The sequence below is a fragment of the Mesoplodon densirostris genome, chromosome 1 (genome assembly GCF_025265405.1).
Source record: "Mesoplodon densirostris isolate mMesDen1 chromosome 1, mMesDen1 primary haplotype, whole genome shotgun sequence".
In the NCBI taxonomy this organism is placed as follows: domain Eukaryota; kingdom Metazoa; phylum Chordata; class Mammalia; order Artiodactyla; family Ziphiidae; genus Mesoplodon; species Mesoplodon densirostris.
The window spans coordinates 120,180,101-120,202,936 of record NC_082661.1 but is presented as its reverse complement, the minus strand read 5'-3'; the positions used below and the strand labels follow the sequence as shown (position 1 = coordinate 120,202,936).

Sequence of the window (22,836 nt, the reverse complement as noted above, 5' to 3'; positions counted from 1 at the left end):
GAAATACACTTAAATTATAAGTTAAAGTTAATTTTGTGATATCCCGTCAGACTCTGTCGTGTGACAAAACTACCCCTAAATTACAGTGCTGTTCAAATTGTCTTTCAAAATGGCTTCTATTTTTTTTTCTTTCTTTTTTTTTTTTTTTGCGGTACACGGGCCTCTCACTGCTGCAGCCTCTCCCGTTGCGGAGCATAGGCTGCGGACGCGCAGGCTCAGTAGTCGTGGCTCACGGGCCCAGCTGCTCCGCGGCATGTGGGATCTTCCCGGACCAGGGCACGAACCTGTGTCCCCTGCATCGGCAGGCGGACTCTCAACCACTGCGCCACCAGGGAAGCCCTGGCTTCTAATTTTGAGTTTTATAAGATGTCTTGTCATGCAGAGTCTGAATTTGTTAACACAGGTTAAAAGATTCCAAATTCTCAAAGGATGTACTAGAATATACTACAATGCATGTGTTTCCTAGAAGCATATTTTTATACAGTCATATGAATACATTCCCAAACCTTTGAATATACTCATGGAATAAAACAACATGTTCTGGTACTTATTGATCTTGCTATTTTTTAGGGAAAAAACACACCACTTAGATAATATAAATGGGTTATTATTAGTGCCAGGATTTATTACAAAAAGTGTTAAAAGAATCCTATCTTGGGGCTATAAACACAGGCTTCTTGAGACACTTTCCTGTTAAGTTTCAGTGGGGAGTGCCATCTTTCTAATCTGATTTTCCTCTGGGAGCCTTGTAAGGTCTGCCCTCTTCACTTTACATGAAACCTATTAAGCCTTTTCCTGATTCCACACCCATATTAATCTTTTTTTTTTTTTTTTCTTTTTGCGGTATGCGGGCCTCTCACTGTTGTGGCCTCTCCCGTTGCGGAGCACAGGCTCCGGACGCGCAGGCCCAGCGGCCATGGCTCACGGGCCCAGCCGCTCCGCGGCATATGGGATCCTCCCAGACCGGGGCACGAACCCGTATCCCCTGCATCGGCAGGTGGACTCTTAACCACTGCGCCACCAGGGAAGCCCCCACACCTTCTTTATTCATTCATCTGTTGATGGACCCTTAATTAGGTAGCTTTCCTACCTTGGCAATTATAAATAATGCTGCTATGAACATTGGGGTACATGTATCTTTTCCATTAGTGTTTTTGTTTTGGGGGGAATATATACCCAAGTTTGGAACTGCTGGGTCATATGGTAGTTTTATTTTTATTTCTTTGAGAAACATCCATACTGTTTTCCACAGTGGCTGCACCAACTTACATTTCCACCAACAGTGTATGACGGTTCCCTTTTCTCCACATCCTCGCCAACATTGTTATTTATGTTCTTTTTGATAATAGCCATTCTGAAAGGTGTGAGGTGAAATCTCATTGTGGTTTTGATCTGCATTTCCTTGATATTAGCGATGTTGAGCACCTTTTCATATGCCTGTTGACCATCTGTATTTCCTCTTTGGAAAAATGTCTATTCAGTTCTTCTGCCCATTTTTAAAATTTTATTTATTTATTTATTTATTTAGGCTGTGTTGGGTCTTCATTCCTGTGTGTGGGCTTTCTCTAGTTGTGGCGAGTGGGGGCCACTCTTCATCATGGTGTGTGGGCCTCTCACTGTTGCGGCCTCTTGTTGCAGAGCACAAGCTCCAGACGCGCAGGCTCACGGGCCTAGTTGCTCCGCAGCGTGTGGGATCTTCCCAGACCAGGGCTCGAACCCGTGTCGCCTGCATTGGCAGGCAGAGTCTCAACCACTGTGCCACCAGGGAAGCCCTTCTGCCCATTTTTATATCAGGTTGTTTTGTATTTTTGGTTTTGAGTTGTATGAGCTGTTTATATATGTTGGATAGTAATCCCTTGTCAGTCATATCATTTGCAAATATCTTCTCCCATTCAGTAGGTTGTCTCTTCATTTTATTTATGGTTTCCTTTGCTGTGCAAAAGCTTTTATTTATTTTTTTAAATAAATTTATTTATTTTATTTATTTATTTTTGGCTGTGTTGGGTCTCTGTTGCTGCGCGTGGGCTTTCTCTGGTTGCAGTGAGCGGGGGCTGCTCTTTGTTGTGGTGCGCAGGCTTCTCATGGTGGCTTCTCTTGTTGTGGAGCACAGGCTCTAAGCGCGTGGGCTTCAGTAGTTGTGGCTCATGGGCTCTAGAGCACAAGCTCAGTAGTTGTGGTGCATAGGCTTCATTGCTCCGTGGCATGTGGGATCTTCCCGGTCCAGGGCTTGGACCCATGTCCTCTTGCCTTGGCAGGCGGATTCTTATCCATTGTGCCACCAGGAGAGCCCTTGCTGTACAAAAGCTTTTAAATTTAATTAGGTTCCATTTGTTTAGTTTTGCTTTTATTTCCTTGGCTTTAGGAAATGGATCCAAAAAATATTGCTGCAATGTATGTCAAAGAGTGTTCTGCCTTTTTTTTCCTCTAGGAGTTTTATAGTATCCAGTCTTAGCTTTAGGTCTTTAATCCATTTTGAGTTTATTTTTGTATATGGTGTTAGAGAATGTCCTAATTTTATTCTTTTCCATGTAGCTGTCCAGTTTTCCCAGCACTACTTATTGAAGAAACCATCTTTTCTTCATTGTATATTTTTGCCTCCTTTGTTGTAGATTAATTGACAATAAGTATATGGGTTTATTTTTGGGCTTTCTATCGTGTTCCTTTGATCTATGTGTCTATTTTTGTGCCAGTACCATACTGTTTTGATTACTGTAGCTTTGTAGTATAGTCTGAAGTCAGGGAATTTGATTCCTCCAGCTCTGTTCTTCTTTCTCAAGATTGTTTTTAGCTCTTTGGGATCTTTTGTATTTTCATACAAATTTTAAAATTATTTGTTCTAGTTCTGTGAAAAATGCCATTGGTGTTTTGATAGGGATTGCATTGAATCTGTAGATTGCTTTGGGTAGTATGGTCATTTTAACAATACTGATTCTTCCAATCCAAGATCATGGTATATCTTTCCATTTATTTGTGTTGTCTTCAATTTCTTTCATCAGCATCTTATAGTTTTCAGAGCACGGGTCTTTTACCTCCTTAGGTAGATTTATTCCTAGGTATTTTATTCTTTTTGATGCAATGGTAAGTGGGATTATTTCCTTAATTTCTCTTTCTGATATTTCTATGTTAGTGTATGGAAATGCAACAGATTTCTGTATATTAGTTTTGTATCTTGCAACTTTACTGAATTCATTGATGAGCTCTAGTAGTTTTCTAGTGGCTTCTTTAGGATCTTCTGTGTATAGTATCATGCCATCTGCAAGTAGTGACAGTTTTACCTCTTCCTTTCCAATTTGGATTCTTTTTATTTCTCTTTCTTCTCTGATTGCTGTGGCTAGGACTTCCAAAACTATGCTGAATAGAAGTGGTAAGAGTGGGCATTCTTGTCTTGTTTCTGATCTTAGAGGAAATGCTTTCAGCTTTTCACCATTGAGTATGATTTTAGCTGTGGGTTTGTCATGTATGGCCTTTATTATGTTGAGGTATGTTCCCTCTGTACTCGCTTTATGGAGAGTTTTTATCATAAAATGGATGTTGAATTTTATCAAAAGGTTTTTCTGCATATACTGAGATGATTATATTGTTTTTATTCTTGTATTTTTTAATGCGGTGTACCACTTTAATTGATTTGCAGATATTGAAAAATCTTTGCATCCCTGGGATAAATCCCACTTAATCATGGTGTATGATCCTTTTAATGTATTGTTGGATTGGGTTGGCAAGTATTTTGTTGAGGAATTTTGCATCTGTGTTCATCAGCGATAGTGGCCTGTAATTTTCTGTTTTTGTGACATTTTTGTCTGGTTTTTGGTATCAGGGTGATGCTGGCCTCATAGAATGAGTTCTGAAGTGTTCCTTCCTCTGCAGTTTTTTGGAATAGTTTCAGAAGGATAGGTGTTAACTCTTCTTTAAATGTTTGGTAGAATTCACCTATGAAGCCATTTGGTCCTGGACTTTGGTTTGCTGGGAGTTTTTAAATTACTGCTTCAATTTTAGTATATGTGCTGCTGAAGTGAGCACTAAATTACTGCTTCAGTTTCATTGCTGGTAATTGGTCTGTTCATATTTTCTGTTTCTTCCTGGTCCAGTCTTGGGAGATTGTACCTTTCTAAGAATTTGTCATTTCTTCTAGGTTGTCCATTTTATTGGCATAGAGCTGTTCATAGTAGTCTCTTATGATCCTTTGTATTTCTGTGGTGTTGGTTGTTACATCTCCTTTTTGTTTCTAATTTCATTGATTTGAGCACTCGCCCTCTTTTTCTTGATGAGTCTGGCTAAAGGTTTATCAATTTTGTTTACTTAATTTTTTATTTTATTTTATTTTTTCTTGGCCATGCCACATGGCATGCGGGATCTTAGTTCCCCATCCATGGATCGATCCCATGCCCCCTTCCAAGGGTGGAATGCTAACCACTGGATCACCAGGGAATACCATCATTATATGTATATTTGTTTTTGTTGTTTATTTTTTCAAAGAACCAGATTTTAGTATCATTTTATGATCTTTTCTGTTGTTTTTTAAATGTCTATTTCATTTGTCTCTGCTCTGATCTTTATGATTTCTTTCCTTCCACTAACTTTGGGTTTTGTTTGTTCTTCTTTCTTCAATTCCTTTAGGTATAAGGTTAGGTTGTTTATTTGTAACTTCTCTTGTTTCCTGCGGTAAGCTTGTATTGCTATAAACTTCCCTCTTAAAACTGCTTTTGCTGTGTCATAGGTTTTGGATCATCGCGTTTTTGTTTTCATTTGTCTCTAGGTATTTTTAAATTTCCTCTTTGATTTCTTCAGTGATCCATTAGCTGTTTAGTACCATGTTGTTTAGCCAACATATGTTTATGTTTTTTTTTTTTTTTCTTTTTGCGGTATGTGGGCCTCTCACTGTTGTGGCCTCTCCCGTTGCGGAGCACAGGCTCCGGATGCGCAGGCCCAGCGGCCATGGCTCACGGGCCCAGCCGCTCCGCGGCATATGGGATCCTCCCAGACCGGGGCACGAACCCGTATCCCCTGCATCGGCAGGCGGACTCTTAACCACTGCGCCACCAGGGAGGCCCTGTTTATGTTTTTTGCAGTTTTTTTCTTGTAGTTGATTTCTAGCCTCAAAGTGTTGTGGTTGGAAAAGATGCTTTATATGATTTCAGTTTTCATAAATTTACCAAGAATTGTTTTGTGGCCTAACATGTGATTTATCTTGGAGAATGTTCCATGTGCACTTGAAAATAATGTATATTCTAATGCTTTCAGATGGAATGCTCTCTCTCTATATGAATTAAGTCCATTTGGTCTAAAGTGTTATTTAAGGCTTGTGTTTTCTTACTGATTTTCTGTCTGGATGATCTGTCCATTGATGTAAGTGGGGTGTTAAAATCCCCTAGTATTGTGTCATGGTTGATTTCTCCTTTTATGTCTGTTAATACTTGCCTTATATATTGAGGTGCTCGTATGTTGGGTGCATACATATTTACCCTTCAAGACTAGCTGGTAGGCCTGGCCCAGGCTCTTATCAAATTACTGCTTTTTCCCTGGATCCCAGTGCCTGTGAGATTCTGTGTTCATCCTTTAAGTGTGAAGTCTTTATTTCTGCTAGTCCTGTGGGGCTGCCAAAATTAAACCCTGGTGGCCTTCAAAGCCAAATGCTCTGGGGGCTCATCTTCCCAGTTCAGAACCCTCGGGTAGGGAGCCCGATGTGGGGCTCAGAACCTCACTCCTGTGGGAGAGCCTCTGCAGTATAGTTATTCTCCAGTTTGTAGGTCACCCACCTGGAGGTATGGGATTTGATTACATTACAAGTCTGCCCCTCCTACCTGTGTCATTGTGGTTCTTTCTTTATGTCTTTAGTTGTAGTGATGCTGAAAGCTCGACCTCTGTGCACCAGTGTCAGATCGAATCTCAGAGACAGGGTTTGGGGTGAAGTAGGAAAGAATAGCTTTATTGCTTTGCCAGGCAAAAAGGGACACAGTGGCGTCCCACCTTCGAAAACTATGTGTCCCAACCCAGGGAGATTTGGTGAAGAGTTTTGTAGCAAGAGTTCAAGGGTGGGGTTGCTGATAAGACTAGGATGTGTACAGGGCCTGCACTCCTTTAATCTGGTCTCAGGTAATCTTTTAATGAGCTTCTCTGGTTCCTTTAATCTGGTCCCAGGTGGTCTTCTCTGGAATGAAGAATGCTGACATCTTCCATTTGTTGGGGGTTTTAGTTCGATAAATTGCTCAAAGATATTGTTATGTGTATCCCTTCAGGCTGAACCAGGACCCTGCCCCAAGGCTGCACTGTTGTTTCTTGGCTGCTCCGCCTTCCTCTCTGCATCCCCTCCCTTCCTCCTGATAAGCAACTGTTTGAACCTGCCCTTTGGGGCTCAGGGAAGGTCATGGAGGTCATTCCCTACAAGGAATGGGGGACAGAAAGGGTCTGTGCCCAGGAGCCCCACAGGGTCCTGCTCGGTTTCAGTAGAAGATCTTTTCTGATAGGTTCCAGTCATTTTCATCGATAGCTGTTCTGCAGATAGTTGTGATATTGGTGTGCTCATGAGAGGAGGTGAGCTCAGGGTCTTTCTCCTCTGTCATCTTGGCTGCTCTCCAGAATACATTTAATTTTTAAGTTAAAGATAAGAAATACACTTAAATTATAAGTTAAAGTTAATTTTGTGATATCCCGTCAGACTCTGTCGTGTGACAAAACTACCCCTAAATTACAGTGCTGTTCAAATTGTCTTTCAAAATGGCTTCTATTTTTTTTTCTTTCTTTTTTTTTTTTTTTTTGCGGTACACGGGCCTCTCACTGCTGCAGCCTCTCCCGTTGCGGAGCATAGGCTGCGGACGCGCAGGCTCAGTAGTCGTGGCTCACGGGCCCAGCTGCTCCGCGGCATGTGGGATCTTCCCGGACCAGGGCACGAACCCGTGTCCCCTGCATCGGCAGGCGGACTCTCAACCACTGCGCCACCAGGGAAGCCCTGGCTTCTAATTTTGAGTTTTATAAGATGTCTTGTCATGCAGAGTCTGAATTTGTTAACACAGGTTAAAAGATTCCAAATTCTCAAAGGATGTACTAGAATATACTACAATGCATGTGTTTCCTAGAAGCATATTTTTATACAGTCATATGAATACATTCCCAAACCTTTGAATATACTCATGGAATAAAACAACATGTTCTGGTACTTATTGATCTTGCTATTTTTTAGGGAAAAAACACACCACTTAGATAATATAAATGGGTTATTATTAGTGCCAGGATTTATTACAAAAAGTGTTAAAAGAATCCTATCTTGGGGCTATAAACACAGGCTTCTTGAGACACTTTCCTGTTAAGTTTCAGTGGGGAGTGCCATCTTTCTAATCTAATTTTCCTCTGGGAGCCTTGTAAGGTCTGCCCTCTTCACTTTACATGAAACCTATTAAGCCTTTTCCTGATTCCACACCCATATTAATCTTGATCCTGTTGTCTGAGCCCCCCTTTCTTGGGTCTCTACATTATTCTTTGGAACGAACCTGCTTTGTGAGGGCTTCCACTCCTGCTCCTGCCTTGATTGCCTTCATTCCCTCTGACTCCTAAAGGTTTACTATCTACCCACCTCTGTGGCACTTAACTATATACCCTCTTGTGAGTGTATCTTACCTTCCTAATGGGGTTATAAGCTCCTAGATGGCAAGGGCGATGCCTTATATTCCTTCTGATTTCCTTTGGTGTCGAGTGCAATATAATTTAAACTGAAAGTGATCAGAAAGCTTTTTCAATGAAGATCCCATTTTTATAACACTGCATTTCTATAAATATTAGGATAAGTGGGCTTAGTGGAAATTTCAGTTAATTTAGACTTTTTATGTACAAGAATGCCAGGGAAGGCATTTTATCATACTGGATCATAAATTGTCAAGAAGGAGGATTAATAAGATGAAATTTTCAGAAAAAAAGTTATGGTGTATCTATATTTCCTGTATTTTGTGGTCATAGACTATACTCCTAAGCTTAACCTTTTGCCCAAATAGGATCAAGCAGGGTATGGATGGTTAAAATAATCAACTTGAAATTACTGCATACTCACAACATGTTTATTCTGTTGCACTTAAAAGCAACAAATACCAGCTAACTTAACAAAATAATTTACTATGTTAGCTCATAGAATGAAATGGAAGGCTGGAGAAACCAGGCTTGGGTATCCCTAGGGAGCAAAGGTAGTAGGATCTGACAGAGGGTTTCTTTAATGCACCACCACTGGGATCAATAAACTCCAAATATTTTTCTTTTATTAGAGGATTTCACTTGAGATTCAGGATCCTGGGAGAGAAGTCCTACTGGCCTTGTTTGGATCAGGTTCTACTCTATAGGTCAAGATCAAGGAACCTTGATTAACAGTCCCACCAACCATCTACCCATGAGGAAGATCCGGGTGCTCCAAAGGAAATTGAGTATCATTACAGCAGGGAGGAAAGGCTAGTCTATTTGTGAAATCACCTTACAGAACATAGAATATCAGAGAAGTAGCAGGTGAGCGACATCTAAGGAATAGCGGAAATACAGGAGAAAGGTGTTGCCCTGACAGAAAACAAGAAATCACTAAATGGTATTTTTCACCATGTTCTCTTCAGGCTACAAGTATCTCACACTATGTGACAATTAAAGGTCAGAAGCTCTTAGCCAACTCTTTATAAAAACTCGTGTTTCTAGTCTAAGTTGATATATATGGAAGCTTTGTATTTCAAAGGTTTGCTCTCCCAAATATTTACTGAGAGAAGAATTTCTCTGGCTCCTGTGCTATGTGTTGAAATGTCACCCAAGGCAAGGCAAAGCAAAACAAGGCAAGGCAAAAGTACTTGGTGTATAAAGGCATTTCTGTCTACTTCAGTTTGCAAACTGGCAAGGGAGATACTCCTCACCCTTTCACTGCCTTCCCCCTGCCCTCCAGAAAATACTGGCTTTATTTATGATTTGCCTTTGTAAATGTGTACTTTTCCTGGAGTGCTGTAATTTGAAGATTTAAATGAAGGACAGTGTCTTATGCATTTGTTTTTATACAGCCTTTTAGTCTCATTAGGTGTTTGGCTATTGCTATCATATATTATCTAGTTTAGGAAATTAAGGCTATCTTTTCTTTAAAAGGTATTCTAAACAGGAATTTCAGAGTACTACATTGTCATTGGGAGGAACAGAATTTTATTATTTACTTTTACAGTAGAGTAGGTACTGGAGAGAGTAAACTTCTGATGAAGGGGCATATCTGAACACTTCAAAGGGTTTCGATATTTGGAAGTTTAGAGTATTCTGTCTGCTAACACAATCATGTGGTCTGGGAGACTGGATTTTAGACTCTACAGTTTTGTGCGCAACTTGTAATATCTTTCAGTTTTCAGTTATGAAATATTGAAAGTTAATTTGTACAAAATCCTGTGGCAGGTGGTGACGTGATTTTTGCCCAGGGCTTTGAATGTCAAAATGGAGAAATTCACTGAGGCTCAGGTAAATTGATGGGTGTAGCTATGACTCTCTTAAGGTAGCCACATGCCTCACCATCTAACTAGGGATACGCATGAATGGATGAAGGATATTCCTACTCTCTTTACCTATTGTCTGATGAAACTACAGCCAAGGGGATGGTTTGGCAAAATCTGTGGGCAAAGAAGACTGTTGGACCTGACTGTAAAGCTGGCATGGTGAAGAGAGACAGGAGGTGAAGATTAAGTGGGAGGCCCTGTTGGGGGCAGGAAGTTCAGGCCTTGGGCCTCCAAATCCATTGCCATGTAAACTGTTTCAGAACTTATAAAGAATGAATGTTTCAAATTCCTTTAAAATATCATTTTGATACCAAAACCTAGTCAAAATTAAAAACAAAAAGAGACAAATCTCACTTATGAATTTAACCCTCCCCCAAATAGACTGACATAATTAAAGCAGAGCATGAACCAGGGAGGATTTGTCTACTGATTCAAGTATGGTTCAATAGCAGAAAATACAGATTTTGTTACATTAAAAATTAAAAGGAGCAAATCATAATTATCTCCCTATGCACTGGAAATGCATTTCAGAAAAGTGTAATGAACATTCTTTATAATAATACTCAAAAGTAGAAACTTTTTTTCTTAACTTTGTGAAATATATCTATCTCAGCCTCAGAAGCAGCACCATGACACTTGAAGGCTTTCCCATTGAATTTAGGAACTAGACAGCGATGTGTACTCTTATTATTTAACGTTATTCTAGATGCTTGTCCCACGCAAAGGCAAAAGAAGGAAGTTAGATAGATGCATAAAAATCCAAAGTTGGGGGTAAAACTACCACTGTTGGGCCTCCCTGGTGGTGCAAGTGGTTGAGAGTCCGCCTGCCGATGCAGGGGATACGGGTTCGTGCCCCGGTCTGGGAGGATCCCATATGCCGCGGAGCGGCTGGGCCCGTGAGCCATGGCCGCTGAGCCTGCGCGTCCGGAGCCTGCGCGTCCGGAGCCTGTGCTCCGCAACGGGGGAGGCCACAACAGTGAGAGGCCCGCATACCGCAAAAAAAAAAAAAAAAAAAAACTACCACTGTTTGTCGATGGTTATATAACTGTATTGTATTATAGATTGTATGTATCCAAGAGAATCATCCAAAAATCTACTTCAAACAAGAGATTTTATAGTAAGGTAGTGGAGTCCAAAATTAACATACAGATATTAATAGCTTTTACACATACAAACAGAAGACAAATCAAAGAAATAAGCCCAATTATAATATTAGCAAAAAGGATAAGATATATAAAAATAAAATAAAAAGAAATGTTGGGGAAAATTTTAAACACTAAGAACACAAAAGTAGACTTGAACAAATGGAAAGATATGAAATGGAAGATAGAAAGATTCAACATCATAAAAGGAGTATTTTTCCTAAATCAATTTATAATTTAACTCAGTCCTAATGAAAACACCATCAGATTTCTTTCAGAAGCAGACAAACTGATTCTGAAGTTCATATAAAAAAAGTAAACAAACAAGAGGAACCAAGAAAATATTGAAAAGGTGTGCAATGATGGAGAGAGAGGGAAAGAACTGTTTCCACTGGAACTTAAAATATATTAAAAAGGCTTAGGGAATTCCGTGGTGGTCCAGTGGTTAGGACTCTGCGCTCTCACTGCCGAGGGTGTGGCTTCAATCTCTGCTCGGGGAGCTAGGACCCTACAAGCCTCATGGCACGGCCGGAAAAAAAAAAGACTTAGTAGTTAAACAAATGTGGTATGGTGAGTGAATAGACAGATCAGTGGAACAGAAAGAAAAATCCAGAAACACCCAGATATTCTCAATAATTAGATACGAATTACAAGTGGCTTTTCACCTATGAAACGACACACATCTTTCAGAGAATGTTGAGAAATGCAAATTAAAACTATAATGAAATACTGTTTTAAAGCGAACAAATTGGCAAAAATCGAGAAGTTTCACAACACACCCAAAGTCGCTGGGGATCATATAAATCAGTTTAATCCCTTGAAGTCAATTTGCTAATGCTAATTACAGCTACAAATGTATATTTGTAATTGACTCAGCAATTCCTGACAGGTATGTAAAAAGATAAATGTGTATGTAAGGTTATTCACTGCAGCATTGTTTTTCATTGGAAGCCATGGGGACTGGTTAAACAATTAAGAATTGCTGGAACACAATGTAGCAGAAAGAAAGGAATGAGGAAGGTTACTATGTATGCATTGCAAGGTATTTGTCAAGTGAAAAAAAGCAAGAGGGCTTCCCTGGTGGCGCAGTGGTTGAGAGTCCGCCTGCCGATGCAGGGGACGCGGGTTCGTGCCCCGGTCCGGGAGGATCCCACATGCCGCGGAGCGGCTGGGCCCGTGGGCCATGGCTGTTGGGCCTGCGCGTCTGGAGCCTGTGCTCCGTAACGGGAGAGGCCACAACGGTGAGAGGCCCGCGTACCGCAAAAAAAAAAAAAAAAAGCAAGACACACACCAATGTATATAATATGCTATTTTTTTGTGTAAAAAATTAGAGGAAATCTGTATATGAGTTAGCTTATTGTACTCATAAATTAATTCTGGAAGGATATAAGAGAAACAAGAAGCGTTGGTTACTGGTGGAGAGAATGGAAGTTAGGTGGGAACTAGGTAGATGGAGACTGTATACTTGTTGCCATTTTTTTCATTTTTGAACCATGTGAATGTTTTGCCTATTCGATAAGGAAAACAAACAAACAAGTATACAACCATATGTGTGTATTTAAGAAAGAAGACTAAGGATGCTCTCTATGTGTTGATAGGGAAGCATTCCCAAGGATGTTAAGCGAATAAAACAAGGCATGGAATAGAATGTACAATGTCCACTTTTTGTTGAAAAAAGGAAATCTAAGACTATTTGCTTGGTTTTGCTTGCATACTCATAAACTCTGGAAGGATACTCGAGTGTGAACATTGTGATGTGCTGCCTCCAGACCCCCGTAGGAATGCAAGATTTCTTGCTGAAGCAGCTGAAGGGCTGCTGACAGATGGCCTTCAGGGAACAAACCCCATGGGTAATGATTGCCTCTTTTGAAGGGAGTCACCTCACCTGAGATCATGACCCCTTCTGGGGTGGCCTGCAATCAGTGAATTAGCAACATGGGGGTGTGAAGGGCCAGCTTCCCACCCCCAACTCAGGGCAACTGTGAAGGGTCAGCCAGCTTTAGAAATCCCCTTCCTTAAGCTGCATGGTAATTTACCTTCTCCTGCTGCTGTCTGGTCTCTTCCATAGAACGAGAACACTTTTAGTAAACCTCCTCTTGCTAAGTAAGAGTGTTTCCTGGGGAACTCAAGGTGCCACAGGAAACCAAAAACAGTGATTTCCTGTGGTTGGGTTGGGGTGGGAACCTGGTGAATGGGGGCAAGTTTGGGAAGAAGACTTTACACTCTACACTCTATGCCTTTTTAAAAAATTGAAGTATAGTTGATTTACAATGTCATGTGAGCTTCAGGTGTACAGCACAGTGATTCCGAGTCTTTTCCCTTCTAGGTTATTACAAAAATATTGAATAGAGTTCCCTGTGCTATACAGTAGGTCCCCGTTGGTTATCTATTTTATATATGGTAGTGTGTATATGTTAATCGCAAACTCCGAATTTATCCTTTTTATGATATAAAAAACATCTTTTTGGAAACATGTGGATGTATTACTTATTCAAATCAGAAATCAAAATTTTAAAGTTAACTTGGTATATCAATGATACTTTATCCTTTTCCTCTTATATTTTTAGAGAACTTTTTTAATGTTTCAATTTGGGAGGAGATATTTTTAATCTAAAATACCATGCCTCGCCACACTCTAAATATGCTTTTCTTTTTTTCTTTTTGTTTTTGCTTAGGACCTACAGAGAAACACCGCCTTGATCTCACATTACAATGGAATTTAAGAAGCCACCTGACGGTGGCTGGGGCTGGGTGATTGTACTGGCCTCCCTCTTTACTCAGTTTTTGTGTTACGGATCTCCGCTAGCTGTTGGCGTCTTGTACATAGAATGGCTGGACGCCTTTGGTGAAGGGAAGGGAAAAACAGCCTGGGTCGGATCCCTTGCAAGTGGAGTTGGCTTGCTTGCAAGTAAGTGGAGAAACTTATGCTTCTCCTCACTCGTTAATCATTTAATTACGTTTGCTGCATCATTCACATTGTGTAAGACATAGGAGGCTATTTTCTTTTTTTAAAGTATAACACCTACTTTGCTGCCTTCACTGAGATTATAAACCACTCTTTCACTGTCATAAATCTATGTGACAATACAGGAATTCCATCAGAGATTCAGTTGTCCATTCATTCATTCCTTTATATATTTATTTGCTACTGTGTGCCAGGCAGTGTGCTAGATGCTGGATATGAAAGGATGAATGGCAAACACATCATTTCTGCCTTCAAGAGGCTCAGTCTAGTGAGACACACATGTTTCCACAAATAAGAAAGATACAGGAGTATGAGGGCAGTGATCCAGGTATGTCCGATGAATGCGGGTGACCAAAGGACCAAATATTTTTCAGCAGTCCTGGGAACAGTTCGTCTATGGTTCATAATTACTCCTCTCTGATTCGGATACACCATGATCAGATTGCATGTCCTACATTTGTGTCACCTTCTTAAGAAAAATTTGATATGACAAAGAGTAGTCCCTTCTCAATTAAGGATTTAAATATAGTGTTATGTATAAGATGTATGTGATGCGTTTTGTGTGACCTTCATAAAATGTCTCCAAAAGTAATATTCTTTTTTTTAAAATTTATTTATTTATATTTGGCTGCGTTGGGTCTTCGTTGCTGCACGTGGGCTTTCTCTAGTTGCAGTGAGCGGGGGCTACTCTTAGTTGTGGTGCGAGGGCTTCTCATCGCGGTGGTTTCTCTTGTTGTGGCTCACGGGCTGTAGGCGCGCGGGCTTCGGTAGTTGTGGCGCATGGGCTTAGTTGCTCCGCGGCATGTGGGATCTTCCCGGACCAGGGATCGAACCCGTGTCCCCTGCATTTGCAGGCGGATTCTTAACCACTGTGCCCACCAGGGAAGCCCCAAAAGTAATATTCTTGATAAACATTTATCAAGTATGATATAATAGTGATTCTTAACATCTTTAGAGAGAACAGTAGAGCGGCTTTTTTTTTAAGGACTAAAATCATATGCACTTCAATTTCTGGAGTCATAGTTTGAACTCTGCAGTAGTATTTAGTGATCATCAGTCTAACTTACTAGGAACTAGTTAAGAACAGACATGCTGTATACACACTACTATATATAAAATAGATAACTAATAAGTACCTACTGTATAGCACAGGGAACTCTGCTCAATACTCTGTAATGGCCTATATGGGAATAGAATCTAAAAAAGAGTGGATATATGAATATGTATAACTGATTCACTTTGTTGTACAGCAGAAACTAACACAACATTGTAAATCAACTATACCCCAATAAAAATTTTTTAAAAAGAACAGATATGCTAAGATGTAGCCCTGGAGTCTCATCCTGCGCTATGACCTTTACATGATTCATTGAGCAAATCACAAGCTCTATTCTTGGGGGAAAATAAGGACAGTGAATGTGGTGATTTATAAGGTATTTTTCAGCTCTAAAATGATTTACAAAGAAAATGCATTGGTCATTCCTTCTTTTAAATCTGTTATCTTTCCTGATCACTAAAGGGGACTTCTTAAAACAAAACAAAACAAAAACAGTTGCTTCCAATTGATGAATTACTTTGTTGAATTAAAAACAAGACTTGAAAAACAATGCTGGATCATCTGGCCATGTCAGATAAGAGAACTAAACGTAACTAAACAAATGAAAATAACACTGTCATTATAAGCATCAGAAAAGCAGGAAACATTTGCCAAGATTTGTTTGAAAGAGTTTTTCCAAATGTGGATTGTTTGTAAAGCTGTCAAAGTACAAGTGGATGATGATTGATATGTTTGAGAATATAATTTTTAGAAAATGATCTGGTGAGAAGAGAATTTTTAAATGTTCTCCAATTAGTCATCATTTCTTTTTTGGCTGTGTCGGGTATTAGTTGTGGCATGCGGGATCTTTGTTGAGGCATGCAGGATCTTTCACTGTGGTGCAGGCTCTTCGTTTTGGCGTGCGGGCTTCTCTGTAGTTGTAGCGGCAGGTTTTCTCTCTCTAGTTGTAGTGGGCAGGCTCCAGGGCGTGTGGGTTCTCTAGTTGTGGCGTGCAGGTTCCAGAGCACATGGGCTTGGTAGTTTGCGGCACGCAGGCTCTCTCATTGAGGCGCAAGAGCTCAGTAGTTGCAGTGCGCGGGCTTAGTTGCCCCGTGGCATGTGGGATCTTAGTTCCCTGACCAGGGATCGAACCCTGAGTCCCCTGCATTGGAAGGCAGATTCTTTACCACTGGACCACCAGGGAAGTCCCAATTAGTCATCATTTCTATTAGCAAATACAAAGTTCAACAGAAATTCAATTACCTTGCCTTCCAGCAAGGGTCAAAGGGTAATTGAAATGCTATCTCCATCAGCACATACTTGGAGAACAAAGCTCTTTTTCAGGAAGTCTGTCCAGGTAAGACTTGAGGGTTTGAGGTGTTCAGGGAAGCTGAGATCTTCTTAGGGATGGATGGGGTACTGGTGGTCAGAGCTGATGCTGAGACTCTGAAAACTGAACTGCAGCTCTCCACTTTCTGCAAGTTCCTAAGTGGATGGACCGGTCTGTCTCAGGGCCCACAAGCAGCCACCTTCACTTGTAGGCGGGACCAGCTACATAATTTGCAATACCACGTGCAAAATGAAAATGCAAGGCCTCCAGTTTAAAAAGTTAAGAATTTCAAGACAGCAGCAGCAGGGCAGCAGACCAAGTGCATGGCCCTTCTTGAGCTTAGTCCTGTGCAGCTGCATTGGTTGCGTGCCTACGAGGCCAGCCCTGCTTGGTGGGCTGGAGAGAGAGAGCATCCCATCAAACGTCCAGGGAATGAACAAGTACTGGGGGAGTGTTGGGCTGAAGTCAGAGCTAATCTGAGTCCTGGCTGTACCACCCTGTAGCTGAGGGAGCTTGTGCAAGTAACTTATCTTCAGTGTCTTCAGCTAGATGAGAAGACACTTGAAGCAGCTAATCAGAGCTTTTGTAGATAAACATAGAATACGGAGACCAAAGCGTTCCAGAATGAGGAAGCAGTGAGAAAATAATGATGACTGGAGAGCTAAGACTTATGGGTGTGTGTTTGTGTGCGTTTGTGCACATGCCTGTGTGCACTTTAGTTAGTGGCCACTGAGTATCTGTGTTGTTGGCTTCCCTTGGCTCTTCATAGCATAAATTAAGGGACAAATCCTGAAAGCTATGTAATATAGTATTAGCAAGAGGGGGTCTAGCGGCGTTTGAGCCACATTCGTCATTGACTTTGTTGACAACTTTCTTCTACACATAAACAAACGGATCAGTACTACCTTGGAAATAGGAAAAGTACATCTCATCATGATTGTCAGTGATTCTTAACCAGGGAGATAATCAGAATCATCTATAGAAAGATTTCAGCATATAAATGCTTGGATTTGACCCTCAGACATTCTAATTCAGTCAGTCTATAGTGGGGCCCACATATGTGAATCTTTTTCAAGCCCCCAAAGTGATTTTCAGTTGGGAGCTACCACTGGCTTAAGCCCTCTCTACCTAGATTGCAGTCTTGCACTTCTTGATCATTCTCAAATGTATATTGGTGTTGACATATTTATAAAGGGAACTCTTGTAGGTTTCTGCTTGAATGTGTCACTGTGTATGCCATGTAAACCATGATAAATTGTGTCCAGTGCCCCCAATTCTGGGGAAAAAACACATAAACGGACATCTTTGCATCCTTTTTGATAAAAATTAATTTAATTTATATATATATATGTATGTATATATTTACATAAATACATCTTTTATAGTTGCTCTTAAAATCAGGAGTATATATGAATTACTTGAGCTTGTCTAAAAAGCCAATTTCTTACTCATCAGTGCTGTGAGGTGGGGATGGAGGGTGGTCCCAGGAATCTTCTTTTTAACTAGTTCCCCAGATGATTCTGATGCAGCAAGCCGTATCGTAGCTGAGAAACATGAGTTTACCCAGTTTTGTCCAGAGAAGGCCTGGTAGGTGTCATCCTTGACTAGTTCTGTGATCCGACCTCTGGAGATTTATAATTGAGCAAGCACAGCAGAAGTACATTTGCTAAGCAACATACAAATTCTACTTTTCATGTACCTGTCCCTTTAGTTCAAAAAGTGCCCCTTGTGTGCCTGGCTCAATACCAGCCACCTTCACTTACTTGATCTTGGTTGATCCTCATAATAACACACTGAAATAGGCATTATTGTCCTTAAGGTTTAGTGACCTGCCCAAGATGAACACATTGTCTTAAGAGGAAGATTGGAAAAAAAAAAAAAAGGAGAGAAAGATTGACACCCAAGCAATGGTTTTTCTAACCTGTTAAGTCTGTTTCTTCATCTTTAAATTGGAGATAATAAAAGTACCTACCTGGGACTTCCCTGGAGGTCCAGTGGTTAAGACTCCACACTTCCAGTGCAGGGGGCGTGGGTTCAATCCTTGGTTGGGGAACTAAGATTCTGCATGCTGTGCGTCATGGCCAAAAAAATAAACAAATAAAAAATAAAAGTACCTACCTTATATGATTGCCATGTAGAATACTTGAGATGGTGCTTGGCATATGGTAGGTACTCAACAAATATTAGTTATTAAAGAACAACAATCCCCCACAAATAAAATTACTCTCCCAGGCAGTCCCAGCCAAACTGTGGAATCTGCAAAAGAAAGGGACCCTTCAGCCTGAAAGACAAAGACATTTCTAGGGGGATGGGCAGGAGGGAGAGCTGTCAAGATTGTATCTAAGCATCTGGAATTTAAAGGCTGACCCATTGTCTTTAACAAACCCAGATTTGGACAATAGCTAAGAATAGCGGAAAGACATGCAATTCTTAACTTTACACTCTTTATAATCTTAATTCCTTCTCTTTGAAACTTGAGTAATTGAGAAAATACTAAGAAGTAGACCTCTCATCTGAATTGTTTTTCCAGATGATCCTTAGGATGAGTAAAGCTGGATATCAAGGATTCGGCCTCCCTTGGTTATACACCGTCATTACACACACTCAGAGAGTCTCTTCTCCTGTGTGTTAGGGAGGCTCAGACATCATCTCTGCTATAAGGGATTTAGAGTCTCAGGGAAGACACAGGAAAAAAGGGTAGTAATGCCTTGAGACTTCACCACAAATACCAAGAATAGCAAGAACAAGGCAGTCTCTGGAGTTTTGTAGAGATAGGCTGTGAAGTGGGCCAGAAGGGAGGGTGGGCCGGGCCAGATGCGTGGGCAAGGAGAGGGCAGTCCATACAGAGTCCCCGTATGCAAAGCCCTGGCATCGCGCTGCAGGTGATGCAGTCTGGTAGAGTAAATGTGGCTGGAGAAGGAGTGATGTGTTAGGAGGTGTGATAGTCTGTGTCCACTTGGCTAGGGCTGCATTCCATGGTTAGTCAAACACTCATGGAGGTATCACTGTGAAGGTATCTTATAGATGTGCTCCTGAGTCCATAATCAATTGACTTGAAGTAAGCGAGATTATCTTAAGTAACCTAGGTGGATCTGATTCAATTCATTGAAAGTCTTTATGAGTAGAAATGAGCTTTTCCAGAAGAAGAAATTCAGCCTACGGCTGTAGCTTCATCCTGTGGAAGAGAGTTCCAACCTGCCCTTCCTGACGCCTAGTCCTGTGGATGCTGTCCTTGCCTAGCCAGGTCCCAAAACCACATAAGCCAATTCCTTGCAATAAATCTCTTAATGTGAGTCTTCTTCTGGTTCAGTTTCTCTGGTCGAAACCTGAAGGATTCAGAAGGAATGGAAGGTAACTGAACTAAAGGGCGATCATGGCCTTATATTGTTTTAAGTTGGCAGAAAGCACTCTTTGGTTGGGTGTTATGCTTCACATTCAAGGAGAAGGGTGGGACCATTTTTCTGACTGCAGAGTTGCTGATACAGCAGGGAGATCTTTTGTTCTGTAGTTTTGTACTCCAGATAGATTTAACAGTCCCCTCCCTCTCTCTTTTTTTTGTCTTTAATTCCTCCAAAGATCTTTAAATCCCTAATGAGTCAGTACATCTATCTCCAGGTTAATATAATGAGTCAGTATAGCCAACAGGCTTGCTGCATGAGTTGTGAGTGTTGGCAGAGCTGGGTTTCAGCATATCTGTACAGTTTTACCCCCTGTTAACTCCTTGCATAGGACTGAATTCCTGCCTCGTACAAGGATGCTGTTACATTGGCCCATTCCCAGTGTGCTAGGCAGGTCTAGGGTTTGGTGAGAATCTTGGCAGGTTTTGCTGACTTGAAGAAGGCAAATGTACATGATACACCAAAGCAACCGATGAGCAAGGTGATAGGTATACTTGAGAGCAAGGATTTGAGTGGGTGTGGTTCTGTAGTGCCTTTCTCTTCCTCAGGAAGATGAACTTAAAATTCCTGGTCTCAGGGACTTCCCTGGCGGTCCAGTGGTTAAGACTCCGCCTTCCAGTGTGGGGCGCGGGGTTCCCTCCCTGGTCGGGGAACTAAGGTCCCACATGCTGCGGGGTGTGGCCAAAAATTTAAAAAAAAAAGGGGGGGAGTAAGAAGTGAGAAACCTGCCAGTTTGTTGGGCTCCCCGCCTTGTAAGTAGAGGGATAGGACTCGTGGGCCTAATCAATCTGCTGTCTTAGGAAATCCTTGCAGTGCTCCAAGCACACAGCCTGGTTACTGCTATAATTTATTTCTCATTGTACCTTCAGCATACTTACGACAGTAGGCCTGGCCATCCTACCACTCTGGGGACTCTCTGAAACTTTTTGGGAGAGAGAAGTGCATGGAAGTTGATTTCTTTCCCAAAGGGAATAATTTCCAAAGCTGTCTTATAAAAATTACAAATTGGAGAACCACATTATGGTTCTCTTCTCTCCATTTAGAATATATTTTCATCTCTTTTGTCAATACTTCACAGCCCAGTTCAAGGCTCAGTTCTTTGGCCCATGGTGATCGCCCTTTTCTGAAATCCCCAAACACATGATCTGAACCTTTCTTTTGTGCTTATTGCCCGTGGCCTTAGGTTTTGATATGTGTTTGTTTTGCCTTTTGGTCTAGGTCAGAAATTTTGCGTCTTCTTCTCTGTGTCCTTATCTACCATGATATGAGACTCCAGTGCTGTGTGGTCCAGTACAGTAAGCACTAGCCACATGTGGCTATTGGGCACTTGAAATGTGGCTAGTTCAAGATGAGATGTGCTATAAGTGTAACAAATACACAGTGAATTTCAAAGACTCAGTACAAAACAAAGGAGTGTAAAATATCTCTTTAATCATGTTGAAATGTTGAAATGATGATGTTTTCGATGTATTTGGTTAGATAAAATATCTTATTGAAATCAATTTTACCTCTTCTTATTTATCTAATGGAGCTAGTAGAAAGTTTAAAATTCCATGTGTGCCTCCTTATCTTTCTAGTTTGCAGCAGTGCTGCTCTAATGGATGCTTGGTAAATAGTGAAGGAATGGTAATGGTCAAATATTTACTCTTTTGTTTGACTAATGCAGACCTAAATTTATGTTACTAGCAAACTTTTAAAGATGTGTATTCTTCCTCCACATTAATTTTCATAGCCAGCAAAAAATTTAACTCCATTTCTTCCCACATGACCCTGAAGGGCTAAAGGAAACAATTTCATCCCTTAACGTGTACATCATTCTGACTTCCTTAGAACAACTCATCCTTCTCATTTTCTTTCTTTTTTTTAAAATTAATTTTTATTGGAGTATAGTTGATTTTCAGTGTTGTGTTAGTTTCTGCTGTACAGCAAAGTGAATCAGTTATACATATGCATATGCATATATCCACTCTTTTTTTAGATTCTTTTCCCATGTAGGTCATTACAGAGCACTGAGTAGAACTCCCTGTGCTATACAGTAGGTTCTTATTAGTTATCTATTTTATATATAGTAGTGTGTACATGTCAATCCCAATCTCCCAATTTATCCCTCCCCTCCTTTCCCCCTTGGTAACCATAAGTTTGTTTTCTACATCTGTGACTCTGTTGCTGTTTTGTTTTTGTTTTTGTTTTGTTTTGTTTTGTTTTGTTTTGCGGTACGCGGGCCTCTCACTGTTGTGGCCTCTCCCGTTGCGGAGCACAGGCTCCGGACGCACAGGCTCAGCGGCCATGGCTCACGGGCCCAGCCGCTCCGCAACATGTGGGATCTTCCCGGACCGGGGCACGAACCCGTGTCCCCTGCATCGGCAGGCGGACTCTCAACCACAGCGCCACCAGGGAAGCCCTGCTGTTTTGTAAATAAGTTCATTTGTACCATTTTTTAGATTCCACGAAAAGCAATATCATATGATATTTGTCTTTGTCTGATTTACTTCACTTAGTATGATAATCTCTGGGTCCATCAATGTCGCTGCAAATGGCATTATTTTGTTCTCTTCTACAGCTGGGTAATATTCCATTGTATATATGTACCACATCTTCTCATCCTTCTCATTTTCTAATTCACCCTTGAACATAACAAAACACTTTTTCTGCAAGAGTTTTCATTTTTATTTCCTTCATTTAATTCCCCTCCTTGGCTGAGAATATCAATCAGTCTGATTTGCAGATGACCATTAACAAATGATTTTATGTTTTTGTTTCGTTTTGTATTTAAGAGGTTGTAGGGCTTTAAAGCCCTACTGCATCCTCCTTTCGTTCCTCATTCACCATTTTGGTTTATAGCAACAGTCCCTGACCTTTTTGGCGCCAGGGACCAGTTTCGTGGAAGATGATTTTTCCATGGGGTGGGAGATAGTTCAGGCAATAATGCGAGCGTTGGGGAGCGCTGGGGAGCGGCAGATGAAGCTCTGCTCACTCACCCACCGCTCACCTCCTGCTGTGCGGCCTGGTTCCTAACAGGCCTCAGGACCAGTACTGGTCTGCGGCCCAGGGGTTGGGGACCCTCGGTTTATAGAGGTACTCCCTAATATATAGGTTCTTAGCTTTTTTAAGGGAACGTGTCAGCATTGTGCCAAAGATGTTGCCAGGCTACGGTGCAGGAGAGTGGAATATCTTTTAAGAGCCCTGTATACGTCTTACTGCCCCACCTGCCACCTGCCATCCTCAGACCAGTCTTCTCTTCTGATTGCTAGCTCTGCTACTTAGCATTTTCAGTTCATCCAACCAATCAAGATTAATCACCCAGACAGAAGGTAGTAATAGTAATAATGGCCCCTAAACCCCAATACACATACAACCGTGAGTTCAAGAAAACTTTTTGTGAAAGGCAAAATGAATCTAAAGGCAGTGATATGTAGTGTGTGTGTGTAACTATCTTCTTTTTTTTTTTTTTTAGGAAATTTCTTCACCTATTTATAAAAATCC

General features: G+C 41.0%; 1 protein-coding gene across 5 annotated transcripts in view; it reads left to right on the top strand.

Annotated features, from left to right (window-relative positions):
- SLC16A9 (solute carrier family 16 member 9) overlaps positions 1-22,836 on the top strand; it is a 76,312-nt gene that overhangs the window by 26,222 nt on the left and 27,254 nt on the right. For 4 of the 5 annotated variants that reach the window (XM_060090301.1, XM_060090278.1, XM_060090293.1 and 1 more), the window contains exon 2: positions 13,300-13,532. The exons of the other annotated variant lie outside the window; for it this stretch is intronic. In XM_060090301.1, coding sequence (XP_059946284.1) covers positions 13,337-13,532 — 196 coding nt within the window. In that variant the 5' untranslated portion in view covers positions 13,300-13,336. The remainder of the gene's footprint in view (positions 1-13,299; positions 13,533-22,836) is intronic. 5 annotated transcript variants of the gene reach the window in all.